At 39.3% G+C, this 27,835-nt stretch overlaps 2 protein-coding genes across 6 annotated transcripts in view; both read left to right on the top strand.

Moving 5' to 3' along the window:
• unc13bb (unc-13 homolog Bb (C. elegans)) overlaps positions 1–23,580 on the top strand; it is a 61,325-nt gene extending 37,745 nt beyond the window's left edge. Inside the window, exons 2-34 of one of the 5 annotated variants that reach the window (XM_020601192.1) lie at positions 639–2,928; positions 3,202–3,224; positions 4,058–4,104; positions 4,315–4,393; positions 4,703–4,708; positions 5,248–5,322; positions 5,443–5,662; positions 5,933–6,160; positions 6,273–6,414; positions 6,649–6,818; positions 8,555–8,670; positions 9,086–9,249; positions 9,773–9,923; positions 10,115–10,183; positions 10,582–10,671; positions 10,911–11,048; positions 11,377–11,507; positions 11,738–11,823; positions 12,742–12,868; positions 13,004–13,100; positions 13,231–13,374; positions 13,850–13,927; positions 14,171–14,248; positions 17,289–17,377; positions 17,486–17,632; positions 17,987–18,110; positions 18,223–18,276; positions 18,436–18,513; positions 18,723–18,870; positions 19,079–19,135; positions 19,366–19,458; positions 19,594–19,753; positions 21,060–23,580. In XM_020601192.1, the coding sequence (XP_020456848.1) occupies positions 771–2,928; positions 3,202–3,224; positions 4,058–4,104; positions 4,315–4,393; positions 4,703–4,708; positions 5,248–5,322; positions 5,443–5,662; positions 5,933–6,160; positions 6,273–6,414; positions 6,649–6,818; positions 8,555–8,670; positions 9,086–9,249; positions 9,773–9,923; positions 10,115–10,183; positions 10,582–10,671; positions 10,911–11,048; positions 11,377–11,507; positions 11,738–11,823; positions 12,742–12,868; positions 13,004–13,100; positions 13,231–13,374; positions 13,850–13,927; positions 14,171–14,248; positions 17,289–17,377; positions 17,486–17,632; positions 17,987–18,110; positions 18,223–18,276; positions 18,436–18,513; positions 18,723–18,870; positions 19,079–19,135; positions 19,366–19,458; positions 19,594–19,753; positions 21,060–21,345 (5,853 nt within the window). In that variant the 5' untranslated portion in view covers positions 639–770 and the 3' untranslated portion in view covers positions 21,346–23,580. Of the gene's footprint in view, positions 1–349; positions 2,929–3,201; positions 3,225–4,057; positions 4,105–4,314; positions 4,394–4,702; positions 4,709–5,247; positions 5,323–5,442; positions 5,663–5,932; positions 6,161–6,272; positions 6,415–6,648; positions 6,819–8,554; positions 8,671–9,085; positions 9,250–9,772; positions 9,924–10,114; positions 10,184–10,581; positions 10,672–10,910; positions 11,049–11,376; positions 11,508–11,737; positions 11,824–12,741; positions 12,869–13,003; positions 13,101–13,230; positions 13,375–13,849; positions 13,928–14,170; positions 14,249–17,288; positions 17,378–17,485; positions 17,633–17,986; positions 18,111–18,222; positions 18,277–18,435; positions 18,514–18,722; positions 18,871–19,078; positions 19,136–19,365; positions 19,459–19,593; positions 19,754–21,059 lie in introns of those variants that run through there. The other 4 variants (XM_020601193.1, XM_020601195.1, XM_020601194.1 and 1 more) reach the window with 4 other exon arrangements.
• Positions 23,581–25,656: 2,076 nt separating this feature from the next.
• LOC109960704 (phospholipid-transporting ATPase ID-like) overlaps positions 25,657–27,835 on the top strand; it is a 15,485-nt gene continuing 13,306 nt past the window's right edge. Inside the window, exon 1 of the mRNA XM_020600986.1 lies at positions 25,657–26,678. The gene's annotated coding sequence lies outside the window, so the exon portion shown is untranslated. The remainder of the gene's footprint in view (positions 26,679–27,835) is intronic.

The raw sequence follows: 27,835 nt of genomic DNA on the forward strand, positions 1-27,835 counted from the left end.
ATTAGGGATCTAAGCAGCTGCATGGTGCTAATTCTGCAAGTTGCCACTGTGACTGCGAGGAGCTCAGTTAAAGCAACATTGTCTATCACACTTCGGCTATCTACAGAGAAGTATAGTCTCTCATGGTGGCCCCAAATGTAATGTGGGATTTTGTGTGTGCTAAAATATATTAAACTTAATCTTGTATTTGCAGAATAATAATCTAGTAACATAATACAAGTAAAGAAGCATTCTGCCTCATTTTTAAAGCAAAAACATGTAGAACATTGAAAAATTAGCAATCCTTTTTCCTTTTCTCTCTATACTGTCTTGTCTGTTGGCCATGAAAATTAATTTGAATAAATTCACATTTAATAACATTAATTACTCAAAATATTTCTTTTATTTTTGGAGCGTCTATTCAATCTCCATGAGTTTGATTGCAGTGAGAAATAGGATAAGCGAACAAAGCCATCTGTAGATGACATTTCTTAATGACTGTTTGGTTGAAATTTTGCAATCAACATGGCAACATGAAGGTGTAACAGAACTACAATCCACATTGGCTACAAATGAGATTCTATAGTTCATTTATACAAATGAATACATGACATTTTTACTGCTTTGTTGACAGAAAAAAAATAGTTTTCTTTTGCCAGTCATGGTGCAGGCACTCAGTCATTTGAAGTTCGGGGTGCTGGCATATACTTACATCGCCCAAAGGAGGAGCTACTAAGGCCGTGGTGTGTCCATGAGTGGGAACAGCTGATCAAGAGTTACACCTCTCAGGGATGTTCCCCAGAGGACACCTCAGTGGTCAGGATGAACCCTACAATTCAGAGTTACTTGCACTCTCACCCAAGAGGCGAGACCTGCAGAAGAAGAGATCACAGAGCCCCAAAGTGGGGCAGACCTTGTGCAGAACTCTGCAGAAATGCCTACAGGGTCAAGAAGATAACTCCATTCATGACCTGTCGCCAGTGGATGCTACTAGCAGCAAAGTTGATCTTACCCTGTCTGGGGAAAACAGTAGTTCTGACTGCTGGAGTGCCACTAGGATTCTGGAGGATACTATACCCAGGCTGATTGAAAGTACCAAAAATGAAGAAGAGAAGATGGGGCATGAAGAATCAGAACAAGACTCCAGTAAAATTGTGGAACATATCCTGAAAGAACTGAAAGGCATCAACAAAATTCAGGAGGAAATTTCTGACTTGAGGCAGTATCTAACATCTGTACGAGGCTCAGTGGATGAAGTATCTTGTTGTGTTGATGCTGTGCTCAGTGAAATAAGTGAGCTGTACTCTGGGGCTTCAGCTGCACCTCACCATAGTCCTGTTTCTAAAGCACCCCTCAACAGACGAAGAAGCCTGGGTAGACAGAACGCCATCACAGCTCTGCATGAGAGAGACACCTGTCCACTGTTGAATTTCAAAGATTGTGGAAAAGATTCAGGATGTATACCATCTAACAGGACCAAACAAGACCAAAAGAAAGAAGAACAGAATTCAGACATACAAATGCTACACCCTACGCAAACTGGCCTCTGCTACATGGAGCTGCATCGTGGCCATGATTACCAAAGCACCAGCTCTTTGTCATCTTGTCACAGTTCACACTATCCAGAAGCAGGTTTTCTTTCTAGCGACACAGACTGTGACAAGTGGCCTTCTGCTGGTATGCAGCTCAGTATAAGTGGAGAAGGAGGGTGGAGTGAGGAGGACATCTGCTCTTGTGCCAACGGTGGAGAAGAGCTAGAGAGTTGTCTAGGTGTTTGGGGTGGGTGTGCCACAGGAGAAAAACAAAGCAGTAGCTCTGAGCATTTCTCAATGTTGTTTGAGCTTCATTATAACTCTCCGTCTAGTTCTTCCAGTATGGTGGATTGGAGGCCCCGCACCCAACGAACTGCAGAAGAAAACCTGGAGTGTGACTGTGCTACAAACTGCCCGTACTCGCGTAGTTCAGGTTATCACACCATGGATGCCTGTGCAAATAAACAGGACAGTGGGCCCTCTAGGAGCCTGAGTTGCTCTACTGTGCTGTTGACAGATTGTGATGATGGCTACCTGGAGACATATTCACCATGCGATGATTGTCCATCATCTGCCGACACTCTTGATCTAGGGTCTGTTGAGAGTTTAGACAGGGAATGGGCGGATCACAGCATATCCAGGGATGAAGCAGGAGAATCTTTGTCACAGGATTCTTCTGAAATAGATTTTCAGGCTACACCCAACACTCCCAATGTAGGTTTTGATGTAACAACATTTAGCAAGGCTGTACTCTCTTTCAAGTCAGCTTTGAAAGGGGCTTTAAAAAAGTTGGAAGCATCTAACCCTGAAGATATGAAAGATGACAGTGGGTCAGAGGCATCTCATTCCCCTATCAGGCAAGCCATTGAACCCAAGGAGGAGCAGAGCAGTACACACAATACAGAAGGTAAAGTTAGTCTTACAGAGAGTCGCACTCAGTTTGACACTCCAAAGAAGGAAAGTGAGGCCTTGGTATATTCTGGTGAGACACCTGAGAACATGTCACGCAATCTTCAGTCTTCGTCCCCTGATGAAACAAGCTACTCTTCCTGCACCCCTCTTGAGTATGTAGAAATATCAAAGGCAAAAATAGAATGTCCAACTGATAAGGAGGTGTCCAACTTAGACCCAACACTAGACCATTCACTGGCAACGCATGGTGAGAGTCCGATGGTTTCGGCGCACAGTACTAATGAGGAGCAGTTAAGTCCAATTAGGGAAAGCAACATATCTGATGAAGCTGGCCAAGAGAAGCCCACTGATGCCAGTCACAGAGAGCGTATTGCTAATTTCCAGCGGATTCTGAAGGAAAAGAGGCAAACTCGCCATAGGCTGTCCAAATCTGCTCAAGGTTCCCAAGGGTCCCATGGCTCTCAGTGGTCTCAGGGATCCCAGTCTCAAGATGAGTTCACCTCAGGTATTTTTAAGGATATGTTCTTTAACTTAAATCACTGGTATGCCCACTTAAAAAAAATCATATCAGGTAGTGATCTGTTTAAATGTACTTCTGTAGCTTTAGGATTAAATATAACATTATACCCAGTTAACACTTGCTGATCTGAGAATTTTTAGTTTATTTGTTGTCTTTCTTTAAATCACTGACTTCCAAATGTGCTCAAATTAGTTAGCTGCTTGAGCTACTCCACAAGGTTTCTAATTCTTCTGTGATTTTTTTTTCCCCCTTTTGCAGAGTGTGGGAGAGAAGATAATCAGGTTACTTACATAACATTAGCTCCTTATTTAAGCCACATTTTTATTCTTTTGATTTTGATTGTTGTCAGATACTGTTTTTTAACCCATCACTTGTCTTGCGTATCTTTGTCAATGGTGATGCTTGTGTACTACAAATGGTACATGTTATCATATGGCTAATTATTGAATATGTCCCCGTTTTTTTTCTGGACAAGGAGTTTGTCCCATCACTTCAGTTACTCAGTATAAAACATAGTTGACAATTGATGTGATTCATATTATAGCACCATTGTTTTCTGGTGCTTGTGTTACAACAGCTGCTTTTTCTTAACAGAAGCTTTATAAACGCAATCAGAAACTCATACTGTGAGACTGAACCTTCTGCTCTCAACTTCTCATTTGAGAGAAGGATTTATAGATACTGATGGAAAACTTTACCTTTGAGAAAGAAGTAAAAGACTTTGTGTACATGTGTATTCCTTCATTCACAATTTTTAAACTTGTGTGAGGTCCTTGCAAAACCTGGCTTTTATCTACTTCTAAGTTATGTGTGGTGTCTTGAATCTTTGCCTGTGAAATATAATTTATCCTGTGCTGTTTGTATCTGTGTTTAGTTTGGCCCGTCATTGAACTTTACATAACTTTTTATACCATGAAAAAGTCCAGCAACATTTATTTGAGCCTGTGTTCTAAAAGCATCATCACTTTTATTCGTCATTGCATGTTCTGTAACAACAGAGAGGTGAAGCTCAACCAAATTTAACTTTCCATTACCTCCCTCGTCTCATAATGTTATTACTATGTGTCGGCCTTGGTAACATGTCAGCCTAAATTCTCAAACTGAAATCTTGTAGGGTCAAGATGAAGATCCCAATGCGAGACAGGCTTGGGTCAAACCAGGGTAAGTCTATTTTTTTTCTGAGCATTATTTTAAGTTTTTAATTTTTGTGAAATTTTAATAAATAACTGTAAAGAGTTAGTATTTTAATACTACCAAAACTACTGTCATGAGTGCATGTTTTGATTACAGTGACAATGCCTTATTGTTCACTGCAGTGATATTGTATGTGAGGCCTTTATATTCACTTTTACACTGTTTGTTGGTGCATAGTGGTGGAACTGGTCTGTATGGAATTGACAGCATGCCAGACCTGCGTAAAAAGAAGCCTATCCCCTTGGTCAGCGATGTGGTTAGTACTAGCCTGTCTTTTTGTGTATGTGTGTTTTGTTTTTTGCTATCTATACTCTGTCATTTATATCACCCTGTTTATGTTGTTCTTTCTTTGCGAGTGCATTTCTTTCTATTTGTGAGAGCACCACAGAAGTCAGTTTTATTTTTTATTTCATTTTTTTTTTACCTTTGAGCTGAATTTGGGATGAGGTTGTTATCAACAAATGGACACAAATGAGATCAGATTGTTAATTTTTCTCTCCCCCCTCTCTTAAAACCAAAACTATTTCCCACAACTCTCTTGAATGCGTTCAATCTCCTTGGTCAGGCTATGGTAAGTTAATAGAACCCAGCTGCCACTCCCTTTTCTAGTAGAGTACAAAATCTCAAGTAGGACAAATCAAACTGTAGTTGCTTCAAACATGTATCACTATAGCATGCTGATCTCTTTGATCACAGGCGTCTTGTTTAATACAAATCAAAGCATTTGCATGCATCCTCTTGGTTATGGGTTTGTATTTTTCTGCTGAGCCATGACAATTGCACAAGCTCATGGATAGTATTCACTACTAACAAAAACTTTGTGGCAAATGTTCCTCTTATTCCTTTATAGCGTTAACAGTGGTATAACCTTATTCCTTTTAGTAATGTCTCCACTAGTTGAATGTAACTAATACTCACATGGGTTTCTGGTCATCTGGTAAGAATTCACCAGTGGAACAAATATATAACTTACTCACTTTTAACTACCTTGGGCACTTTTTTTAACCATACTGACCTTCATAGTCATAGTAATATTTTGGGGATGCGCTTGGTTGTGGGTTGTATATGGGTTTAATAAATACTAACAGCTAAATGTTCCTTCATCACCAGTCACTCATCCAAGCCAGGAAGGCAGGGATTGCATCTGCTATGGCTGCACGGTCGTCAATCAAGGATGAGGAACTGGTGAGAATAAGATTTCTCTACTCAGGATTGATAATGTCAGTTCCACAAGAAAGATTATCGTTCTAAAATTCTGTGCTTTTGTGATGTCAGTGCATTAAAAAAGCTTTGCCCCTTCTGTAGAAAGCCCATGTGTACAAGAAGACCCTGCAGGCCCTCATCTACCCTATATCTTGCACTACACCCCATAACTTTGAAGTATGGACTGCCACCACGCCCACATACTGCTATGAGTGTGAGGGGCTACTGTGGGGAATTGCCCGCCAGGGCATGCGTTGCTCTGAATGTGGGGTTAAATGCCATGAGAAATGCCAAGAGCTGCTGAATGCTGACTGTCTACAGCGTGAGTACCGCCCATAAAAAATTTAAAGGAAGTGGTAATCAGTGCTCTAAAATTGATTGTCACCAATGTTGTGTTGACTAGAAATGCACAAAAGTTCATGAATAGTTCATTGCATAGAGATTTCTAGCAGTTTCATTATGTTGTAAAAAAAAAAAAAATAAGTGATTAACATTTCACCATTTTTCTGCACACAGAGAAAATGTAACTTGTCATGTCCACTGCTACCACTGATTGATTTTGAATCTCTGTACATTTTTATTAAATGTTTAGGCGCTGCTGAGAAGAGCTCAAAGCATGGAGCTGAAGACCGAACTCAAAATATCATCATGGCCATGAAGGACAGGATGAAGATCAGGGAGAGGAACAAACCAGAAATCTTTGAACTAATCAGGGAAGTGTTTGTCATCAGCAAAGCCATCCATGCACAGCAGATGAAGACCATCAAACAGAGTGTACTTGATGGGACCTCAAAGTGGTCAGCCAAGATCACCATCACAGGTATTCCTCAACAACATTTCAATTACTACACATTTCTGTCTTGGCATCAATTTCAACAATGCAAATTGTGTTTTTGTATATGCTAATGCTTGTTTCTTGTGTTTTTTGTTAGTTGTTTGTGCCCAAGGACTACAGGCAAAGGACAAGACGGGATCAAGTGATCCATATGTCACTGTTCAGGTGGGCAAGACCAAGAAGAGAACTAAAACCATTTATGGCAACCTCAACCCTGTCTGGGAAGAAAAGTTCCACTTGTAAGTCACAAACTTTCTTGGCTGTATAATGTTTGGGTAAATGTTAAACTTTTTTATGTAAGGTTCTTTGTAATAGTGAGTGTCTGTATCTTTCTATCTTCCAATATTGGATCATATGCTACCATCAGGCTACTTAGTCAGTCTTTTCAAAAAACAAAAATACTATTCTGTAGTTTGTATGTTTATTTTGTTTTGCTTTGGGATTTTTTGTGTCTTGTTGTTTTGTTTTGTTAGTGAGTGCCACAATTCCTCAGACCGAATCAAAGTACGTGTGTGGGATGAGGATGATGACATCAAGTCGAGGGTGAAGCAACGTCTCAAAAGGGAATCGGATGATTTCCTGGGACAGAGCATTATTGAAGTTCGAACGCTAAGTGGCGAAATGGACGTCTGGTACAACCTGGGTCAGTATGCTGTCTTGTCCTTTTTATAGACTGAAACATACTGTATGTAAAGAGGAGTATTGTTGATTTTATTTATTTTTTTGGTATTGTTTTATTGGTGTTTTTTTAAGATGCTATAAAAATTGTTTGTAACTTGTACCTAAACTTAGATGCATGCTCATTTGGATTTAGAAGGCACAGAGCTGTGAGAAAATAGGACTTGAGGAAACATGACATGGGACTTCTTTTCCTATGATTGTTCATCTGAAGGGTCCAATCACCAACTATTGTAAGATAAAGGGGCTTGTTAGTCTATGAAAGACTTCTGTGAAGGATGCTTGCTATTTCACTCCTTGTTCCTCAGAAGAGTCTTTGGATGATGAGGCAGTTAATCGAATTTTATTTTCAATTCTGTTTTTGGAAGAACTAGCTAAAATACTATTTCATATTTGCTGGGAACTGTTCAACAATTATTCGAACATGGTTTTGTGATCAGGGATATTATTTGCTCTGCACATCGATCATCAAACGTCCTTCTTTGGGTGACAAAGCTAGACACTGACTGTTAATCTGTGGACCGCACCCACTTTCTGCTGGATGCCTTGCCTTCAAATGGCTGTGCACAGCTGTAGAAAAATTATGTACTGACCTCATTGTCGTGTTATTTCCAGGCACTGGTAAAAGCAAGGAAAAACAGTGGCTTTTTGTTTTTAAAGACAAAACCATAGTCACATGAAATTCTCAATTTTTTTTAGTTTCCTCTGAACTATCGGTCACAATTGGATAATATTTTGTTTTTCAGTCGAATCCTATTTAAAGTTAAAGAAACCCCACTGTTTAAAGACAAGCTTTTTTAAGTTCAACAAATGCATGATGTTTTCAAAGTCGATGAGTAATTGTGTTAAATAACCATGATCTCAATATTCACAAAAATAATCATGATTATAATTTTTGCCATGATTGTGCAGATTTTAAGCACAAAGCATCTCTTGTTTTATACTTCATTGATGTGATGAAATTGACTTCACTATGGCAATAATAAATCTTCCACTGGAACAGCATGGCACTGATCATGAATGTGCCTATAAATCTGTTCTTGTTTCTGTTAAACTGGGAGCTATGAAGTGTTCAATTTAATATCCCTATAATATTCACATCAAAATATTTCTTTGGTTGGGAGTTATTAGGAATTAGATTTAGAAATAAAACTGATCAGTCATGTAATACACCCTATCCATTTCAAACTGTATTTTATCTTCTTTATCTCATTCTTCTTCTCCAAAGCACCCTTCCCCTTCCTCATTCTCTCTCCTGATCTGTGATTATCAAATAGCAGCACTCCTGTTAGCAATCGACCACTGTGCTGACATGTACAAATTACCCCTAATGATGTGCCTGTCAGGGCAAATAGCAGGGGTGAGCCGCCAAGCACGCCACTTCCAGAGAAGCTCTGGCTCAAGTGACTTTGGTAATCAGGCGCAGATCCATACAGCCCACCACCATTGTCTCCCTCACTATCAGCTGGAGGACTTCTATTAGCATCGTTGCTGCTGTGCTGCCATCAAACTGTAGAAACAGAGCCCCCTACAATAGAACTGCCATGTTAATAGTCTGTAATTAGCATTGTACTAACAGACCTGGGTTCATTTGCCTCTGTGTCACGGAGTTGGATTGGAGTTATGAATCAATAATGTCCAGATGTCTCAGTATTTGTGTAGCTATGTAACTGCACTGACTCTATTTGTGTTTAATTACAGAGAAGCGGACAGATAAGTCAGCCGTGTCAGGTGCCATTCGCCTACAAATTAATGTGGAGATCAAGGGAGAGGAGAAAGTGGCTCCGTATCATGTGCAGTACACCTGCTTGCATGAGGTATTAGTTTCTGCAGAAACCATTAGCCATGCCTGTGTTAATACACTGAACACATAAAGGATTGTCTGCTACATCTAGAAATGTCATCTCACTTAAACATTTTTAAAGATGCCACTCTCACAGGTAGTAGATTCCTGGTTTGATATTTGGTATCTATTTACAAAACTTGTGCTTATAAAATAGACAGTTACATAATCAGTAAGGCCAAAAGGTTTTAATCCCTTATTGCCCTTACCACACATATCCTGTTAAAGTACTGTTATATATACACTTCTGCATAATATAATAATTGGACTGGTTCTGTAAAATCCATTGTCACTTTGCCATCTCTTTATTGCTTGTGTTTACTGTTCCTTCCCTCTGAATGCTACAATCTATTCAAATGATATTAGCACAGTGTTTCTGTTCATTACAGAACCTGTTCCACCATTCGACCGATATGCTTGGCCAGGGTGTGGTGAAAATTCCAGAGGCTCGTGGAGATGATGCGTGGAAAGTGTACTTTGATGATGTGGCTCAGGAAATAGTGGATGAGTTTGCCATGCGCTATGGGATTGAATCGATCTACCAGGCCATGACGTGAGTTTGAGATACCAGAGGAGACATAAACATTGTCTTCCTAGTGCTCTCCCCACCAGTCTATGTTTGTCACCTTTTCATCCCTGCTGTCCCTTATGTTCTTTCTGCCTTTTTCCTCTCATACAAAAGTGCTTCTTAGTGCAGTTCCTATTCCCTCTTGGCCTCCAAATGAAGGAAAAGGAGGATGGATTTGACTCCATAATCTGTCATGCTCCATATAGATACCTGTTAGCTTGGCCCATCACTCACAGAAAGCACACTCCGCTGAACCATCCTTCACTCGAGACATGCCAGCTAACCGATAGGAAGATGAAATGACCATTCTTAATAGGGATTATTAGGTGCAAAAAAGACCCTTGAGAGGACAGGCTGACAAAATAAAGGCACAGCTATTCATTACTTTGCCAGTGCTGCTTCTCCATGACAATAAAATGTCTTTATGCACGAGCAGGTAAAAATGAGAGGAAGACTAGGCCCTCTACCCAGGTCTTTTCCTAGCTTTGTTTGCATTCCTCTTTTACAGGCACTTTGCTTGTTTGTCATCTAAGTACATGTGTCCTGGGGTTCCTGCAGTGATGAGTACCCTGCTGGCCAATATCAATGCCTTCTACGCCCACACAACCGCCTCCACCAATGTGTCCGCCTCCGACCGCTTTGCTGCTTCTAATTTTGGGGTTTGTATTACTGTAACTAACACACACACACTAAATATGTGTTGTGCCTCTGTTTTTTTTCTCTTCCTCATTCTCTGCTACCTATACATAATGTATACCCAAGTAGCCTCTGTCTTTCTTCCTACATTTTTAAATACATAATAGACAAACATGTACTATGTCTCATCATTATTATTTTTTTCACCATGTAGAAAGAGCGTTTTGTTAAGCTCTTAGACCAGCTACACAACTCCTTGCGCATTGACCTCTCAACTTACAGGGTAAGATTGTGACTGTACTTAAAACTAATGACTGATGATGTTAAACAAGTTGTGTATTGTTACCTTGATACTGAAATATTGCTTCAGCATTGCTGATGATGTATTATTTGTTGTGTTTTCATGAATTTAAGGCACATATTAAATCATTTTTACAAAAGCAAAGCTACTGATGCCAAATATTTTTGACCAATATGCTCTTTGAACTCCTTTTCTGTGAGAATGTTTCTGATTTAACGTACAAACTGTAACAGCTGCTTAGTGTTCAGTCTTAAACAGTAGTGCAAAGCATAAGGTCTCCATGTTGTCATTATTGCTAGGTACTAAATGTCTGTAATAATTATTAATTTCATTACATTTATTATTTGTTAAACTTAATTTTACATGTTTTTGTACTGTAGAACCACTTCCCTGCCAGCAGCAAAGATCGCCTGCAGGATTTAAAATCTACCGTGGATCTTCTAACCAGCATCACTTTCTTCAGGATGAAGGTAGTTCAGTGTTTCATGTCTTGCAACAATGTTTTTACTATACTTGCTCCCAGTAGAATCACATAAACTGGTTAGCAGCATGTTTAAATGGCACATTTTAAATGTTATTGCCTGATTAATTAGGTGAACAGTATTCATTTTTTTCAGCAATTATTACAGGTACTGCGCACACTGATAAAGTGCCATTAACTATCTGTAGTCATTCACTGCCATTGTTGCTCTCTCCATGTGGTGTTCAGGTTCAGGAACTACAGTCTCCACCCAGAGCCAGTCAAGTTGTGAGGGACTGTGTCAAGGCATGTCTCAACTCTACATATGACTACATCTTCAATAACTGCCATGAGCTGTATAGCAGGCAGTACCAACCTGTGGAAACGGTGAGTCGCATAACTGTTCAACTGTACCAGGTGCAACAGCTAGGCCTGATAGCAACAGACATGTACAGTATAATTATATAACAGTATCTCTGATTTTCTCTACTTTAACCTTTAACCTGTAGTTTACTTTATCTATAAGCAAACTGAGACAGTTTGGGACAATGATGACTTGTCTTGAGATAACTGTATGCCTGACTGCCGAGTATAGTAATGAAACAACTTAAAATTCCATAGAATTCCATGTCCACTGTAACTTGCATGCGCCACACTGATTGCATTTAACTTCTATCTTTTTATTGACCATAAAGTGTTTTCTTCTCTAATCCAGAACAAGGAAGAGCTCCCTTTGGAGGAGCAGGGTCCGAGTATCAAGAATTTAGATTTCTGGCCCAAGCTCATCATGCTCATCGTCTCCATCATTGAAGAAGACAGAAACTCCTATACACCTGTGCTCAACCAGTTAGTCACTGGCATACACTTCCTATATCTGTATTATATTAAAACAGCAGGGACATACAGACAGCTTGAATAAATCTTGAAGTTTGCTACATTGACCGGAGGCGTTTTGTTTAATATGTAGTTATCATGATAATCTAGCATACTTTGCTTGGTCTTAGAATTTAATAGAAAGCATGTTTTCTTAATTAAAATTGTTTATAAGTTTGTCAGAGCTGTCACTTTTCCAACAGATTTCCTCAAGAACTGAATGTAGGAAAGGTGTCAGCAGAGGTCATGTGGACGTTGTTTGCTCAAGACATGAAATATGCTATGGAAGGTAAATCTTTATATCTATCATCTCACTCAGTGTCTCATGCTTTGCTGTATTAGTGATACACAGAATCATTTCAGCAAAATGAACTTGGTCTCTTCAAAAGAAAAAGATTTTTCTTTAGCTTGTTCCACATTATGTTGCACACAGTATGTAGTAGACTGTGAAGTCATACCCTAGGCTCATTATAGTAGTATTCTGCTTTGATGCTTTGTGGGGCTATTAGGGAAAACCTGAGGGGTCAGAGGGTAAGAGCAATGACCGAGAGAAGCTCTGATGAAACTGGAAATGGCTAGAAGAGAAGAGAAAGTCTGAGGCAAAAAAAGAGTGAAATAATAACTGTGCAGGGTTTGAGAGCTGTGTAAACTGTATTTATCAGGAACTTCTCTGCATTTTTTCTATCCTCAAGTTGAATCCACCACAGAGGAAGAAAGTACAGCAGCAGTTGCCCCTTTATTTCCAATTTGCATAAATATAAAAAGGGATGGAAAATGTGTTCAGAAGACAGACTGAGTGCAGAGAGATTTTGCTCCTGAAGTGCTGCTAAAGTGTACTTTGAGAGTATCGGTTCTGTACCGGAAACAAATTCCTTGTGTGTAACATACTTGGCCAATAAAGGTGATTATCCGATTATCCTTATCCTAGCAGTAGATTTTAGTAGGTCATTAAATAGATATTGAACTACTTAGTTATGTCTGTTTTGAACTAGTCATTATTGTTTCATATGCAAACATTTTCCCATGACATTTTTTGCATGCATCTTAAGCTCAAATGAGCGCAACCACATAAAGATTGGAGATTGGAGGCAGAGGGTACAGCCAGATTTGAGAACAGTTGCATCAGTAAGGGGTTAAGTTTCTCTTCCACTCTCTGGCACAGATTTAACAGAAACCTCACAGGCTCTTCATGTCTTTGTATGTACAGAGCATGAGAAGCACAGACTGTGTAAGAGCACTGACTACATGAACCTGCACTTTAAAGTCAAGTGGCTGCACAATGAATATGTAAAGGAGCTGCCAAACTTTAAGGGTGTTGTTCCTGACTACCCATCGTAAGTGCACGTGACTTATTCGCTCATAGGCACAAAAAGCATTATGATTTTTTTTTTTTTTTTTATCAGTTAGTGAAATAACAGAAGAATTTTTTTCATTAATCTGAGCATGTTGATCTTTACTTTCCCTTGTAGATGGTTCTTACAATTTGTGCTGCAGTGGTTGAATGAAAATGAGGACGTGTCTATGGAGTTTATGCATGGAGCATTGGAGAGAGACAAAAAAGATGGAGTAAGGGAATTAAAGCTGACCTTTGCTATGATGTTACCTTTGCAGCATTTTTAATTCCATGCATGTATGGATATTGATAATTACCAAGTAGTGTTTGTGTTTTTCTCCTTACCATCTTATGCCATCTCAGTTTCAACAGACGTCTGAGCATGCTCTGTTCTCCTGCTCCGTGGTGGACATTTTTACCCAGCTCAACCAGAGCTTTGAGATCATCAAGAAACTGGAATGTCCTGACCCTGACGTCATGGCTCAGTACAGTCGCCGTTTCTCCAAGGTAACACATGTTGGGTGATGAATCCAAAAAAATGCCCTCACCTTGTTGTATGCTGGAGCAACACAAAACGTTCCATATTTTATGGATTGGCTGTCATTTGTTCATTTTGAATATTTACATTTAAAAGCATATCTGATGGTGACCATTCTCCTCTTTTTTTTAGCTAACACAGATAAGGGGAATTATAGGACAGCTATAGAATTATGTGAAGAGAAAGTTGAATTGGGCATAATAAAGCTTTCCTTGGGGAAGGAGGGATTTGTTTAGCTGTGTGGCACAGAATACGCTAGGGGACAACCAACAAATGTTTCAGGCAAGATGATTCTTCAGACACAAGTCCCACCAGTGTAATATATTTCACTCTAAATGCTTTATTAGAAACAAGTAACTGGATTTTAAACGGTTTGAAATTAAATCTTATCCTTTTTTGTTCCATTTTTAGTTTTAAAGTCTTTGTTCCTCTTCACTTTTGCAGACAATTGCCAAAGTCCTTTTGCAGTACAGTTCCATTCTGACCAAGAGTTTTCCACCATATATTGATAAGGAGAAGATTGTAAGTTGTTTCCCTTGTTCAATGTTTTATATACAGCATTTAGCCATTTTAAAGTCATGGCTATGATGGCCATCATTGCAATTGCAGTTACATACTGTATTTACCCAACTAAAAGGCGCTCTGTCTCAAATGTTTCCAAAGTTGAATAATTAAGTAACTCAAATCAAATATGTGTATTCTGGGTGTAAAAATACTTTAAACAGTAGCCACTGACTTTATCCCTTTTTCCTCTGTCAATTTTAGCCTTGTGTTCTGCTGAATAATGTGCAGCAGTTACGAATCCAGCTGGAGAAGATGTTTGAATCAATGGGGGCCCAACAGGTAAGTCTGGAGACAAAGGTGTGGATGCACACACAAATTTGATGTGCTATATACACACTGTATTACTACATAATGAATGGGTGACAATATCCAGTATGATTAAAATCTCAATCTCTGTGGTCAGAAGACAGCCAGACTAGCAACTAGACATTTTTATTTTAGGAGTGGTTTCTTCTACACCAGTTGTATTTCTGTGTCTCTTGTGTATCGGGACTGCAACAAAGGAAGCACGGGTATTTGCAGTAGTTGTAGTTTAGAGCCTTGAAGTACTGGATAAGACTGGTGGTGGCAAATTCGAACAAAGCTACAGTCAATGTTGTTCATGCTGTGAATGTTATGCTACAGAAACGCAAGTTTCTTTAGGTTTGTACACTGTCCCAGTGTTTGATGTGATGCTGTGACAGATCAATAATGACAGAGATTAAATCCTGTGCTGCCTAATAGACGAGAGAATATTGAGACAGACAATTTAATCTTGTCCTATGTGTATCTACAATAAGGATACTCAATAGCCTCAGCTGTGACCTTTCTCTGCTTTGAATCCCCACCACGCTTTTGCATATAGTGCAGTATTATAGTTATTGTAGCTGTTAGTATTATTTGGCTGTTGGACTGTAACTACTGGATGCTGTTGCTAAAGTTTCAATTAGTGTGTTTAATTTACAATTAAAGCAAGATGAGTTGTTGGAAGAGGAGGAGCAGGCAGTAGAGGAGGAGGTAGGTTTCCTAAGCAAAACTGAAACGGGCAGATATTAGTCCATAAGAAAGTAGATGCCTATCTTTAAGTGATTTAATGGTGCAGTATGCCACTGTATTGATTAGTTCATCTTCCTCTGGCGTGGAAATTAGGGCATAACTGAGGATGAGGAAGCAAAGGCTTTGGTGGGTACTGTGGATGGGAGCAGTACAGAGTCAGTAACTGTGTTTTCCCTTTGTGTGTAATTAGCAAAAATACATTTTGGGGGGGAGAGTGAAGTCACTGTCATACTTATTTCCACTCTTTTCTAGTTCAACAGTAGCATGCTAGCATGGCAGGCAAGTTCACTGTACTGTATATGCATACGTTTTGTGATACACGAGTTCATATACTTTCACGTTCATCTCACTACTTACAGAAATTAAATATTACATTGTTTATAATATATTTGTGGAAATAGAAGCACCAACATTTGCTTAAAAGAATGCTGCTTTGAATAGGATTGTGGTGAGAGTGGCACTGAGACATACACTAACATTTTGTCATCTTTTCACTGCAACTGTTGTTTTGAGGAGAGTGACGAGAAAGTAGGGGAGGACAGGGAGAAAATGGATATTGAGGTTTGTTGCAGTCTGAAGTGGCTTCAACCTATCACATCGTGCTTGGAGTCCAGGTTATCCTTGTGCAATGGTTACCTGTTCCTCTTATTCCCAGCAACGTCACAAGTACACCCAGTCATACCAATAGAAGACATTCTTGTGATTTTCATGGTTGACTTTATTGTGTGCAGTTTCCCCCATTTATGGGAATCTCCGCCTCAGGTTTTCCCTCTTATTCTGTGGCATTTTCCTCGGTCTTCCCTCGAAAGTGGTCACACATTTCCCATTAAACAACTTGCTTCTGAATTTTCTGTTGTACCTTTTTTAATTGATTTTTTTTGTTGTTGTTGTTTGTTTGCACTAGACTGACAAGGAGAAGGTGGGTATGAAGCTACACATATAGAACGTTTTCTTATGTGACGAACTTGGAGTGTTTCTGGTGTTTTAAATTTTAATATCAAGTGGCTGATGTCAGAGTCCTCTAGCCTCTGTTTTAAACAGCAAAACAGGATATTTATTTATTTAGTTAGTTATTTGTTTGTTTACAAAGTTTCAGTTTTATTCGTCTTAAAAATATCTCAAAACAATCCCACCATACAAAGACTGATAAACCAGTAGAAAAGGTATGTTGCATACTGCCACAGTACTTTGTTTAATGGCCTTTCATTCTTTGTAGTTTACAATTTAATATAAATGAAACTCTTATTCCAATCTAAAAATTACTGTTTGCCCTGTGTTAACATCTACCTTTCTGTGATGCCATAGACTGAAAATGCACTTGAAGAAAAGAAATAGGTGTGCAGACACATGCATATTAATATACCGTGGAACACAAATACTCAAAGGCAAAATAAAATATATACAGCACATTACAAACAGAACACAATCCACTTCTTCTTCCCCTGAAGCTATCCCTGTGTGCTGCATAACAAACAATTCTCTGCACTAATAGTGCCCTCGCAGGCCATGAATCAAAAGCCCGATGGATCACTGACTTAATGAGCCACGCCATGGCTTCATCCTTATTAGCACCTCTCCAGGCAGTGCTGATTTAGTAAATGACACCACACTATACCTGGGTTAGGTATATACACTACTGGATGTAATTCATGGATCTTTCCTCCTTGTTTCCTCGCCCTGTGCTTGTGAGACTCACTTCTTGTAAGATGCGTACAACAGCTCCTGCAATATTAAAATTTTATTTTCCAGTATGATCCCTCTGAAAATTGGAGACTGTTGACAAAAAGATGGGTTTGCTCAGCCTCATATTAAACTTTAATCATTTTTTACAAACCACAATTGGGGTGTCTTTGATGGACATAGAATATAAACATTACACTTAAACCTGAAAGAAACTTAAATGCAATGTTTACTGTTCATCCCTTTGGTATAGTATGAAGCATGAAAAACTAGTTTGACTGAGGTGCTTTTTTTCATAACAACATGGTGTTACACAACTACTAACTAATGAGATTTTTTTGCTACCATTTGCAGCTTCTGGTTTGTGCAGTGATGTGCTGCTTTAAAACATTTAAATATAATTTTAGATGCAAGCTGCAAATATGAATTGGAACTTGTATGAAATGCTGTTACACACCCTCCATGTTTGAAGTTGGCACATACTGCACTTTCACTGCATTTTGATTTGACATTTTGAACTTGTTCATTTTTGCTGCTGTATACAATAAATGGCTTTCACTATAACCCAGACCCTCCTGGGCTTCTGCCTGTGTCTCTTTCCCAGATGGACACTGAGGCCAGTGACTTATTAAATGACCTGCAGGTGAAGCTGAACAACGTGCTGGATGAGCTCAGCAGTACATTTGGTAACAGGTACATAGACACACACACACACACACACACACACACACACACACACACACACAGTAAATTATGTGACCTTGCATGCATTTATGCTGATTGATCATTTTATCTTTTCAGTTTCGAGAGCCGTATCAACGATTGTATGCGACAGATGGCGTCTCTTCTGTACCAGATCAAAGGCCCGCTCAACGCCAACACCAAAAGTCAGGTGGAGGTCGACTCTGACAACATGTTAAGGCCACTCATGGATTTCCTGGATGGCAAGTGAGTGCATTAATCAGGATTAGAGACTCAAGTACTCTTTCTCTCTTTTAATGGCAGCTCTGTCTAGTAAAACATTATGTCCCCTTTTTTCTTTTTCATCATCTACAAATGTCTCCTTTTCCTCTTTTGTCCTAATGTAACTTACATGCACACACCATGTTAAGATCAAACTAGAACTGAATGTCATCTTGCAGAAATCATTTAGAAAATAATCTTAAATTTAATTTTTTTTTTACCATTTTCTGTAGTGCCAGCACCAGTTTGGGGTTACCTCTAGCACTTTCTATGGTCCATGCATCTCATTAACTTGTGTGTGTACTGTATGTACTTGTGTGTTTTTGCATGTTTTTGTAGGCTGACACTGTTTGCGACTGTCTGTGAGAAGACTGTATTAAAGCGTGTGCTCAAGGAGCTGTGGAGAATTGTAATGAGCAGCCTGGAGAAGACTATTGTCCTGCCACAGGGAAATGAAAACGTGGTACGCATAATGTTTGCTTTAATATTTGTTGGTATTGCAGAATAATTTGACTTTGAAATGCAGAAAAGCAAAAGAAAGTAGCAAAGCAGTTTTATTTTTTTCCACCTTACAGGGAATAAATATCCTCTCAGCTGCAAAGGAACTGGGTCAGCTCTCCAAACTCAAGGTATTATGCATTCATACATGTTAATCCATGTTAAATTCCCTGTTGGGTCTCAGTGTTATCAGACTCTGAAGAACTGCATTATAATATGACTTGTTGAGAATAAGTATCTCTAACTTTATGGAGCTAACTCATCTCTTTTCTCATCATTTGATTGTGCAGGACCACATGGCAGGGGAGGCTAAAAGCCTGACTCCCAGACAGTGTGCTGTCATGGATGTGGCACTGGACACTATCAAGGTCAGTTTATACTTCAGGCTTTAGTTTCATTCAGATGCATTAACTTCATCAAGTTTCACCTTGTTTTCTTGACTAGCTGCTGGCTTCTTCAGTATTTATTTAAAACTGAGCACTGGTTTACAAAGTGAAACACCAAAATCATTTTAACTTCCAAAGCACATAAACCAAGCTGCTTTTAGATACTGATTCACCCTCTGTTTGCTTTACAGCAATACTTCCACGCAGGAGGGAATGGCCTGAAGAAGGCGTTCCTGGAAAAGAGTCCTGAGTTGTCCTCACTACGCCATGCTCTGTCCCTCTACACTCAGACGACAGACACACTCATCAAGACATTTGTGACCTCCCAACATGCACAAGGTAGTTTAGGCCACTGTCTAAAGAATATTGGAAGAGAGGTTTTCTCATAGTAGACCAGCAGAGGGCACCAACTGTGCAATGGCTCACTGAATACTTTCTCACTTAGATTTGAACTTGTATTCTGTGTATTTAAGATGTTCTTGATGCTGGAATTTGTTGACATGTTATTGCTGTCTTCTCTTTATCTTCTGTGCTGCGTGTGTGCCAGTGCACAATGGAAAGGGTATTAGGTTAACTCCAAGTGAAAAAATACAGCCCATCAGGGGTAGGTTTCATTAAAAATCATCTGCCAGCTCTCTGCTCTTACCCTAACCCTAACCCTACCCACTCTTCCTTTGTACATTTTGTCCCACTGTACCACCAAGGTAGGAAGGTCAACCCTAACCCAGTCTCTCCACCTGTATCTCCTGCTCATACTGATGGCACTGTGATTTACAGTTTCTTTTTGGGGTCAAATGAAAACTCACTGTTGTGTCTGGGTATGTGCTATACTAGGTTCAGGCGTGGACAAACCGATAGGTGAGGTGTCTGTCCAGATTGAGCTGTACACTCATCCTGGAAATGGGGAGCGAAAAGTTACTGTCAAAGGTCAGTTTGAGTTTATGAATTTTAAAAAATTTGACATTTTCAGCAACATTTAGTCATGATGACATCATCTGTCTCATCTGTGTGTGTCTGTGTGTTTACATGTTGTGTGTGTGTTTGTCACATGGGTTACTATAGTTGTGGGAGCCAGTGATTTAAAATGGCAGACATCTGGTATGTTCCGGCCCTTTGTGGAGATCACGATGATTGGTCCTCATCTCAGCGATAAGAAACACAAATTCCAGACCAAATCCAAGAACAACAGCTGGTCCCCCAAGTACAATGAAACCTTCCACTTGTAAGTAGCCTACTGCAGCAGTTGTACCCACTATTGTAATTCTTTATGCATTAAGAAAGAACAGCCACTGAATGTATGTATGTATGTATGTAGGTATTTACTAGAGGTGATTGATGAGATCTTGGAAATGTCTTTTATTACTGTGGTTTTGTTGCTGTCCAATAGCATCACTAGCTGTGTAAATGCTTACCACTGCACATCATTTCTGTTTACAGAAGATGTATATTGTATGTTTTCCATACTGGAAACTACAATAGAAAACTTGTAAACTCGCACACTATTAACTCCAACTTCAGCACTCAAAGTGATGTGATGTGGCATCACTATTATTACCAACCTGGCTAATCTGTGATTTGTTGCTTGTGTGTTGCCCGCGTTTAACTGCTATACTTAAAACTACACTACCTAATGTTTTTCTTAGCCACTAGAGGGTCTAGTGAGATTCAGAACTAACTGGCACCCAGAGTTGCTCCAAACTGCTCTTTGCCCCTCCCATCACATCTTGTTTCCCAGCGACAGTGTAAATTACAGATGCCTGATTATAACAGACTGTTCAAAATGCAGCCTTCAGTCCAAAGCTAACATTAGCTGACTAACAAGTAAACTTATCAGTCCAGTAGAACACTCTGGTTACTGCTAATGTCACACAAAGCTTGAATTACCCTGAAAATAAAATCATATTAACTCAATACAAAGGTAAAATCATGACCGTGCAGACTAATGTTACCAAAACAGACACACTCATTTTTGATCCTAACACATCCAGAATAAAAAAAATGCTGCATCTAAATCAAATCGGAATCCTTTGGCTGCATATAATGCCCTCCATCTCAAAAAAGCCAAACTGATGTTAACCCTGGTTTTTGCTCTTCCCATTCTCTCTGCACAAAAGAATGTAGCATCTTCAGCCCCTGTTTTAGGCTTTTAGCTGCTGAGGGCTCCTCCGTGGCAGGCTGTTGAAATGAGTACTTGTGGTTCGAAAAGCACTTCCAATAACCTTAGCTAGGTGGCAGGTGGGTCTAACTTATGGACTTGATTTTGACAACACAGGGTAGATAAGCCGGAGTAACAACAGAAGGGCTACAGCAGAGAAACACCACATCCTGTTCCATTTTTACTTGATTATAATCTTAGTTAATGTACCTTTTTGAAGTAAATCTAGAGCATCTGCAGTATTAAGTTATGGTTTGGGTTCTCTGTTGTTGCTAATGCAATATTGTACCAAGCGGGTGTCTCTTGAAAGAAAATGAGTACTTGGTGCAGCTCTAAGGTAACTGAAGGTACAAAACTCTGTTTCTCTGTCCAGTGTTTTGGGTAACCAGGATGGCTTCGAGTGCTACGAGCTGCAAGTCTGTGTCAAAGACTACTGCTTTGGCCGTGCTGACCGAGTGGTAGGCTTGGCAGTGATACAATTAAGAGACATCACGGAGAAGGGCAACTGTGCCTGCTGGTGCCCACTCGGACAACGTATCCACATGGATAACACTGGACTCACCGCCATGCGAATCCTCTCCCAACGCTCCAGCGATGACGTGGCCAAGGAGTTTGTGAGGCTGAAATCAGAAGCACGTTCAGCTGAAGAAGGCAGATGAGAGAGCTGGAGACGGAGAGAGAAAGACAAAAGATGGAAGGTCTCCTAATTTCAGAATAAGTGAGGAATCCCGTGTGACAGTCTTGTCAAAATGCAGGGAAATATCTTCTGTAGATGGCCATGTGGCCTCTTTCTTAGACCTTTGATGTGTCTTAGCTGCTGCTGACTGTTTGGTGTCACCTTGCCAAGCTCACCAACACCCTGTCACATTCACACTCTGGGTATTTCAGAGAAATACTTGCGCTATGTTCCTCAAACACAGGTTATTTACAGAGCTACCGTATACTGTAGCACACAGCCTCATAGACACTGGTTCACTCAGCCTTTACTCTCACCAGCTGTGTCACTAGGCAGTGGTCATATACTCAATCATTTAACCTTGTTATTTTTACTCCCTCTCTTCATGAGCTAGTGGCACAGTGTGCAAGCCCTAGCCTCCAGGGAACAGAGGATGCCAGGCCCCACTGGAGGGCCAAACATGTTCCCACACCTGCCCAGTGTTGTTGTGAAATAAGTCCTCTTAAACCTTTCAGACATGGCCATGCATTTGATGCCTTACACTCTGCAAACTGTGAATGTGTCAAGTAAAGAAGTCTTTTGAATGCTGTGTTCTGTAGGTCCACTGTGATGGCTTGACTAAATGTGAAAATACCACCTGGTTTATCTTAATAAGATTCCTTTTGATTGACACGAGAGTGACTGGTCACTAGGTGACAGTTGTAGTCAGTTTTTAAAGAAGATTAAATATTTTACAAGTGAATCATGTAAAGCTAAAGTTTCAGGAGAAGGTACTGAAAGTAATAACACTTCATCTTACCCATTAATTTAAAGTATTGAAAAGGTAAATTTGTGCCTTGCCATAGTATGTATCCATTCTATTTTTCCCCAGGAAAGACACCAGTGGAGCAGTAAAATCAATATGATTTAAATCAAAACCTCATAAGAGAGAAGTGTGTGGGCATTTCATTGTGTACTGTATATTATGGGAGAGTCCTGCTCTGGCCATATTTACTGTATTTATAAGCTCAATTAACAGCTCTGCTTTTGCGGGCTAGTGTAACCATGACGCTGCAGCCATTTTATTTATTTATTTTATAGATTTTTATTGTTGCCTATGCTTTTCAAAGCCCAGGATTTAAAATGTTGTTTACTGCAGGAAACCGACATGTTTGCCAGATCATTGTATTTGAGAATTTGCACAGTCCAGATGAGTTGCTTCCGTAGCTTTGTACACATAAACAGCTGCTTCTTTACAAGGTGACATACATTATACACCCTTAGAATAAAGTGACAACCTACTGTTTAATGAAATTAAAACCAAAACTGGCAACTTGTGTCCTTGATTGACGGCAGGCAATGTCTTTTAGAGTTGTTCATTCATAGTAGAGAAATATTTACAGGTTGAACTTTCAGGTAATGACTTTTTCCTCTTTTAAAAGGTCATCTGAACATTTGGACACAAGCTCCTCAGCTGCTGAATTTATGGTTTACATATATCTTCCTGCTCTATTTGATTCTACTCTTCCTATGAGTGGCCTTACTTTGGTGAAAAAAACTAACAAAAATGTGTATTTCTCCTTTTATTATGTTCTTTTATCCTTGGATTTCAATGAGGATCACCCACTTCTTTGCCCACAATGTTGACAAATGAGTTTTCCATTGTACGTTCCTAATCATTTTGTACTATTTAATTTTTGATGATATTGCAAACTATACACACTATAAGCTGCTTGTTTGTTTTTTTCCAGTCTGTTTAATGGTTTGGGATGACGTCACTGAATTGTAAGATAGGTTTGAGTTTTATGGGCAGACATACTGTGGTGAGATGTGTGCCAGTGGATTTGTTCTTAACTGATGATATATTAAAATATTATACTTAATGAAGGATGAATACTGCCATATTATGAAAACATCAATAGGTGCACTTTTTAAACTGATCACAGTCTTGGTTACACTTCACTAACCCTTGTGAATAATTTGTTAGTTTGAGGGTAAATGTTTCATTGCCATTCTGTAATATACATGGTCCTTGTGCCATCATTTTTTTTTTTTACCTCTATTTTTTAAATTTGTTAACCTGTGCACTATTACTAAATCAGTGCTATAGTTAACAAGTACAGTGTGTCTGTCACAGTAACTGATTCTTTGTGCTGTTTTCTTCTCATTGTGACTGAAATGTTGTCATAATGTAAACGTTCTGATTCATGAATTTTATATGAAGTATTTGAGAACTATATATAAATGTCTCTGTGTCTTTTTTTTCTTCTCACTACAACATGACACTGACTTTAGATTTTAATTACATTTGGTGTCTTGTCTTGTTTGGTGCAAAAACCTTTTGGCTTTATTTATTTTCCACTATCATTTTGACTAGTTAAGTACGTTAGAATAATAACGAAAGGCATTAGTTGGCCTGCAAAGAGAAGCACCAAATTTAACTTCTTGTTTTGAATTTGGGGGATTGTAAGTGTTTGTAATCTATTTTTGTGGGACAGATTTCATTCTGAGGTGCAGTCACTGCTGACTGATACAAAAATACATACAGTCTTATGCAAAAGTTTAGGCACCCCTTGATAAATAACAGATTTTGGTGATTTTTTATTTGAACAGATGTTAACACAGTTTCTCTTGGAAATGGAAAAAATGCACAATATTTTCTGCAAACAGTGATGCATAGTTACTTCTTATGCCATAAATTGAACAAAAATAAAAAATAAAAACATTATTATGGCATGGTGCAAAAGTTTGGGCACCCTAAGAGTTCCAGAGTCTCAAAGTCTCTCACAAGGTATCAGACCTTAATCAGCTCGTTAGATCTGATGCACAGCAACAGCTGTCATTGGTAAATGCCAATTTCAAAGCTGTACAAATACTTTGACTCTTCAAACCTTGTGCACACACTTGTGGACACCCAGCAACCATGGGTTCCTCTAAGCAGCTGTGTAAGACCCTGAAAATGAAAGTTATTGATGCCCACAATGCAGGAGAAGGCTACAAGAAGATAGCAAAGCGTTGTCAGCTTGCAGTTTCCACAGTAAGAAATGTAATTAAGAGATGGCAGATCAGGGGAACTGTGGAGGTCAAGATGAGATCTGGAAGACCAAGAAAACTCTCGGACAGAACTGCTCGTATGCTGGTCAGAAAGACAAATCAAAACCCCCATTTGACTGCAAAAAACCTGCAGGAAGATTTAGCAGACTCAGGAGTGGTGGTGCACCGTTCCACTGTGCAGCGATGCTTGCACAGACAAGGCCTTCATGGAAGAGTCAGCAGAAGAAAACCTTATCTGCGTCCCCATCATAAAATCCAACGTCTGAAGTATGCAACAGGACATCTACAGAAGCCCGATGCGTTTTGGAAACAAGTGCTGTGGACTGATGAAGTTAAAATAGAACTCTTTGGACACAATCAGCAAAGGCATGTTTGGAGAAAAAAAGGAGCAGCATTTCATGAAAAGAACACCTTGCCAACTATTAAGCATGGGGGTGGATCTATCATGCTCTGGGGTTGTGTTGCAGCCAGTGGCACAGGAAACATTGCACGGGTGGAGGGAAGAATGGATTCCACTAAATACCAGCAAATTCTGGAAGCAAACATCACACCATCTGTAAAAAAGCTGAAGCTGAAAAGAGGATGGCTTCTACAACAGGACAATGATCCTAAACATACCTCGAAATCCACTATGGAATACCTCAAGAGACGCAGGCTGAAGGTTTTGGAATGGCCATCACAGTCCCCTGATTTAAACATCATTGAAAATTTGTGGGTAGATCTTAAAAGAGCTGTGCATGCAAGACGACCAAAGAATATTACAGAACTAGAAGCCTTTTGCAAGGAAGAATGGGAGAAGATCCCAAGTACAAGAATTGAAAGACTTTTAGCTGGCTATGAAAAGCGTTTGCAAGCTGTGATATCTGCCAGAGGAGGTGTTACTAAGTACTGATTGTGTAGGGTGCCCAAACTTTTGCACCATGCCATAATAATGTTTTTATTTTTTATTTTTGTTCAATTTATGGCATAAGAAGTAACTATGCATCACTGTTTGCAGAAAATATTGTGCATTTTTTCCATTTCCAAGAGAAACTGTGTTAACATCTGTTCAAATAAAAAATCACCAAAATCTGTTATGTATCAAGGGGTGCCTAAACTTTTGCATAAGACTGTAAACACCAAACGGCAGACAGGCAGTGGACCTTATTCACTAACATGCGCATAGAAATGTTCTTACCTTGTGCATGTAACAAATTGAAAATCTTCCATTTGAGCCTATTTTCTAAATCAGAATGGTTGATTATGATTCTCCTGCTGGTTACTGTTGTTTAACAGTCAGACGAATTTCACATCACCACCATGCAGCTATGAAGTGTAAAATATTATTTTGTTTACATTCAAGGAATGCTCTTGAATGTTTTATTTTGATTGTCAGCAAATTGCATGCTTTAGTTTTTCCTGTTGAATCGTCTCTTAATTTTTTCACTTTGAAAACATTGTTTCTTCTAACATCGGTGCATAGGGTCAAGTACTGTATTTGTGTTCATATTAGCAGGATGAGAGCATGCACAGCTGAGCATGCAACATAACAAATTTAGCAAGCGGTTCATGTTGATGTCTCCTGGTTGACACAGTCTTCCTTTGTGTTCGAGCTCAGATATTGTATTCTATTTCTGAAAGCATCTGGATGTCCATATCTTTTGTGAAGTCACAGTATTTAGTCATTATGTCACAACTCACCTTAAGTTGTCATAAAACATGTTTATTCTTCAAGAATGCAGCAAATTTGGCTTGATTCCTTCCCATGCAGGTGCAAAATGTGAACTGGGTTAAAGGAGCTGATACTGAAAAATGAGCATGTGCGCATACAGTATCAGAGGGTGTGCTACATACCTGACTGCTCAGATTGCAACCATTATGTTGGCCCTGATTGGCTGGAACATTTCACCTGTACTGTTGTTTTACTGCCCCTTCACTCCTGCCTCGTCTCACCATCCAGGTCCAAAGATCACTGCACTGTTTGTTCAAGCCCAGAGCTGTTAGGCACGGGGGATCCCGGCTCTTTCCGGACAAACTTGAAACCACTAGACGTGTCTCTCTCCATTTAACCTGTTATCCATCCTGCCTGCCTTTCATCCAGCTGGAGGCCCTAGTCAAACCTTTCTTCTCTGGCACAAGGTTTGTGCCTGCACATCCAAACAGCACAGACGAGGGCCTGGATTTACTTTGTCTGAGGCGGAAGAAAAGAGACAAGTGAAACTAGCAGTTTTTCCTCCTTTTTTTGTCATGTGTTTATGTGGGTGGAGTACTTAAAGGACACAAGAAGTCATACTTTTATTTGAGGTATGTAGTTAATTTCTATTGGTTTTCAAAATCCATTGGGTACTCGGCATTTTTGTGAACAAAGACCACAATGGACTCACTTTTTCAACCCTTTTAAATACCAGAAACATTTAAAATACATGACCACAGAATCCAAGTTCAAGCCTAGTGGCTCGATCACTTAGGATTCACAATAACTCAGATTGATTTCATAGTTGTGTGAGTGCTTAGTAGATGGATGGCAGCAAGTAAAAACATGCTTGACCAAGCCTTTGGGTTTCTTTTAGGCTTGGAGCTGGATTTAGTTTTCTAAACTGTAAAACGCAAATCGGGATACTGCTAAGCAGTTCAGAGTTGTGGGGAAAAAAAAAATGTCATTTTTCTTTAAAATTACTTTTTCTTCTTTTTTCTTTGGATGACATACACTTGATTGACTCATTTGGAAAAAGAGCACAGGACAACAGATGGCTATTTGTCTATTTATTTTTCTATATATTCAGAGCACAGATCAGCCATTGATGTTTGATCATTTTTTGCCATTTTATATTCTCCCTGTTTCATTCTGTCAGTCGTGCTGTACCGAGATACAGGAAGAACACAAATATGAGCCAGAAACTTAATTTTATGTCGTTTATTCAACTTCGTGTCTGATCTTGTTCTAATTTTACTGTAGGTCTTTTACTGTGAGTGTAGATTGGTGAGCAGGTTAAATGTTTATGGTCATAGCTTAATCTGTGTAGATTGTGTTCTGGTACAAAAGGTTGAGAAAGGAGTGGCTACATGTCTTTACTGCTGTGCAGCACAGATAAAGTCAGGAGGATTTTGTAAATGCTGCTTGATATTACCTCAAAAGAAAAATGCTTATTTTTATTCTTTTGCATCTTCTGATATGTATTCTCAATTAATGCTAGGTTACTTTGAATGTTTAGAGAAACATAGCTTAATTCTCTTCTTTCTTGACTATAGGAGCAAACCAAGGTATGTAGAAATGGCTGTCCTGTTTATTACCCTGAAAATTCAAGTGCGACACTAATAATTAAGAGATAGTGCTTGGGTGTCATGGAGAAAGTTTCTCACTACAGCTTTAGTTCCTTTGTTCAAAAAAAACAAAAAAAACAGGAAGCATATGTGGAGTGTGTGCACACATTGTTGTTCTGGTGTTTCCAAATACATTTCAA

Source organism: Monopterus albus, unplaced genomic scaffold (assembly GCF_001952655.1).
Source record: "Monopterus albus unplaced genomic scaffold, M_albus_1.0 scaffold50.1, whole genome shotgun sequence".
Classification (NCBI taxonomy): Eukaryota; Metazoa; Chordata; class Actinopteri; order Synbranchiformes; family Synbranchidae; genus Monopterus; species Monopterus albus.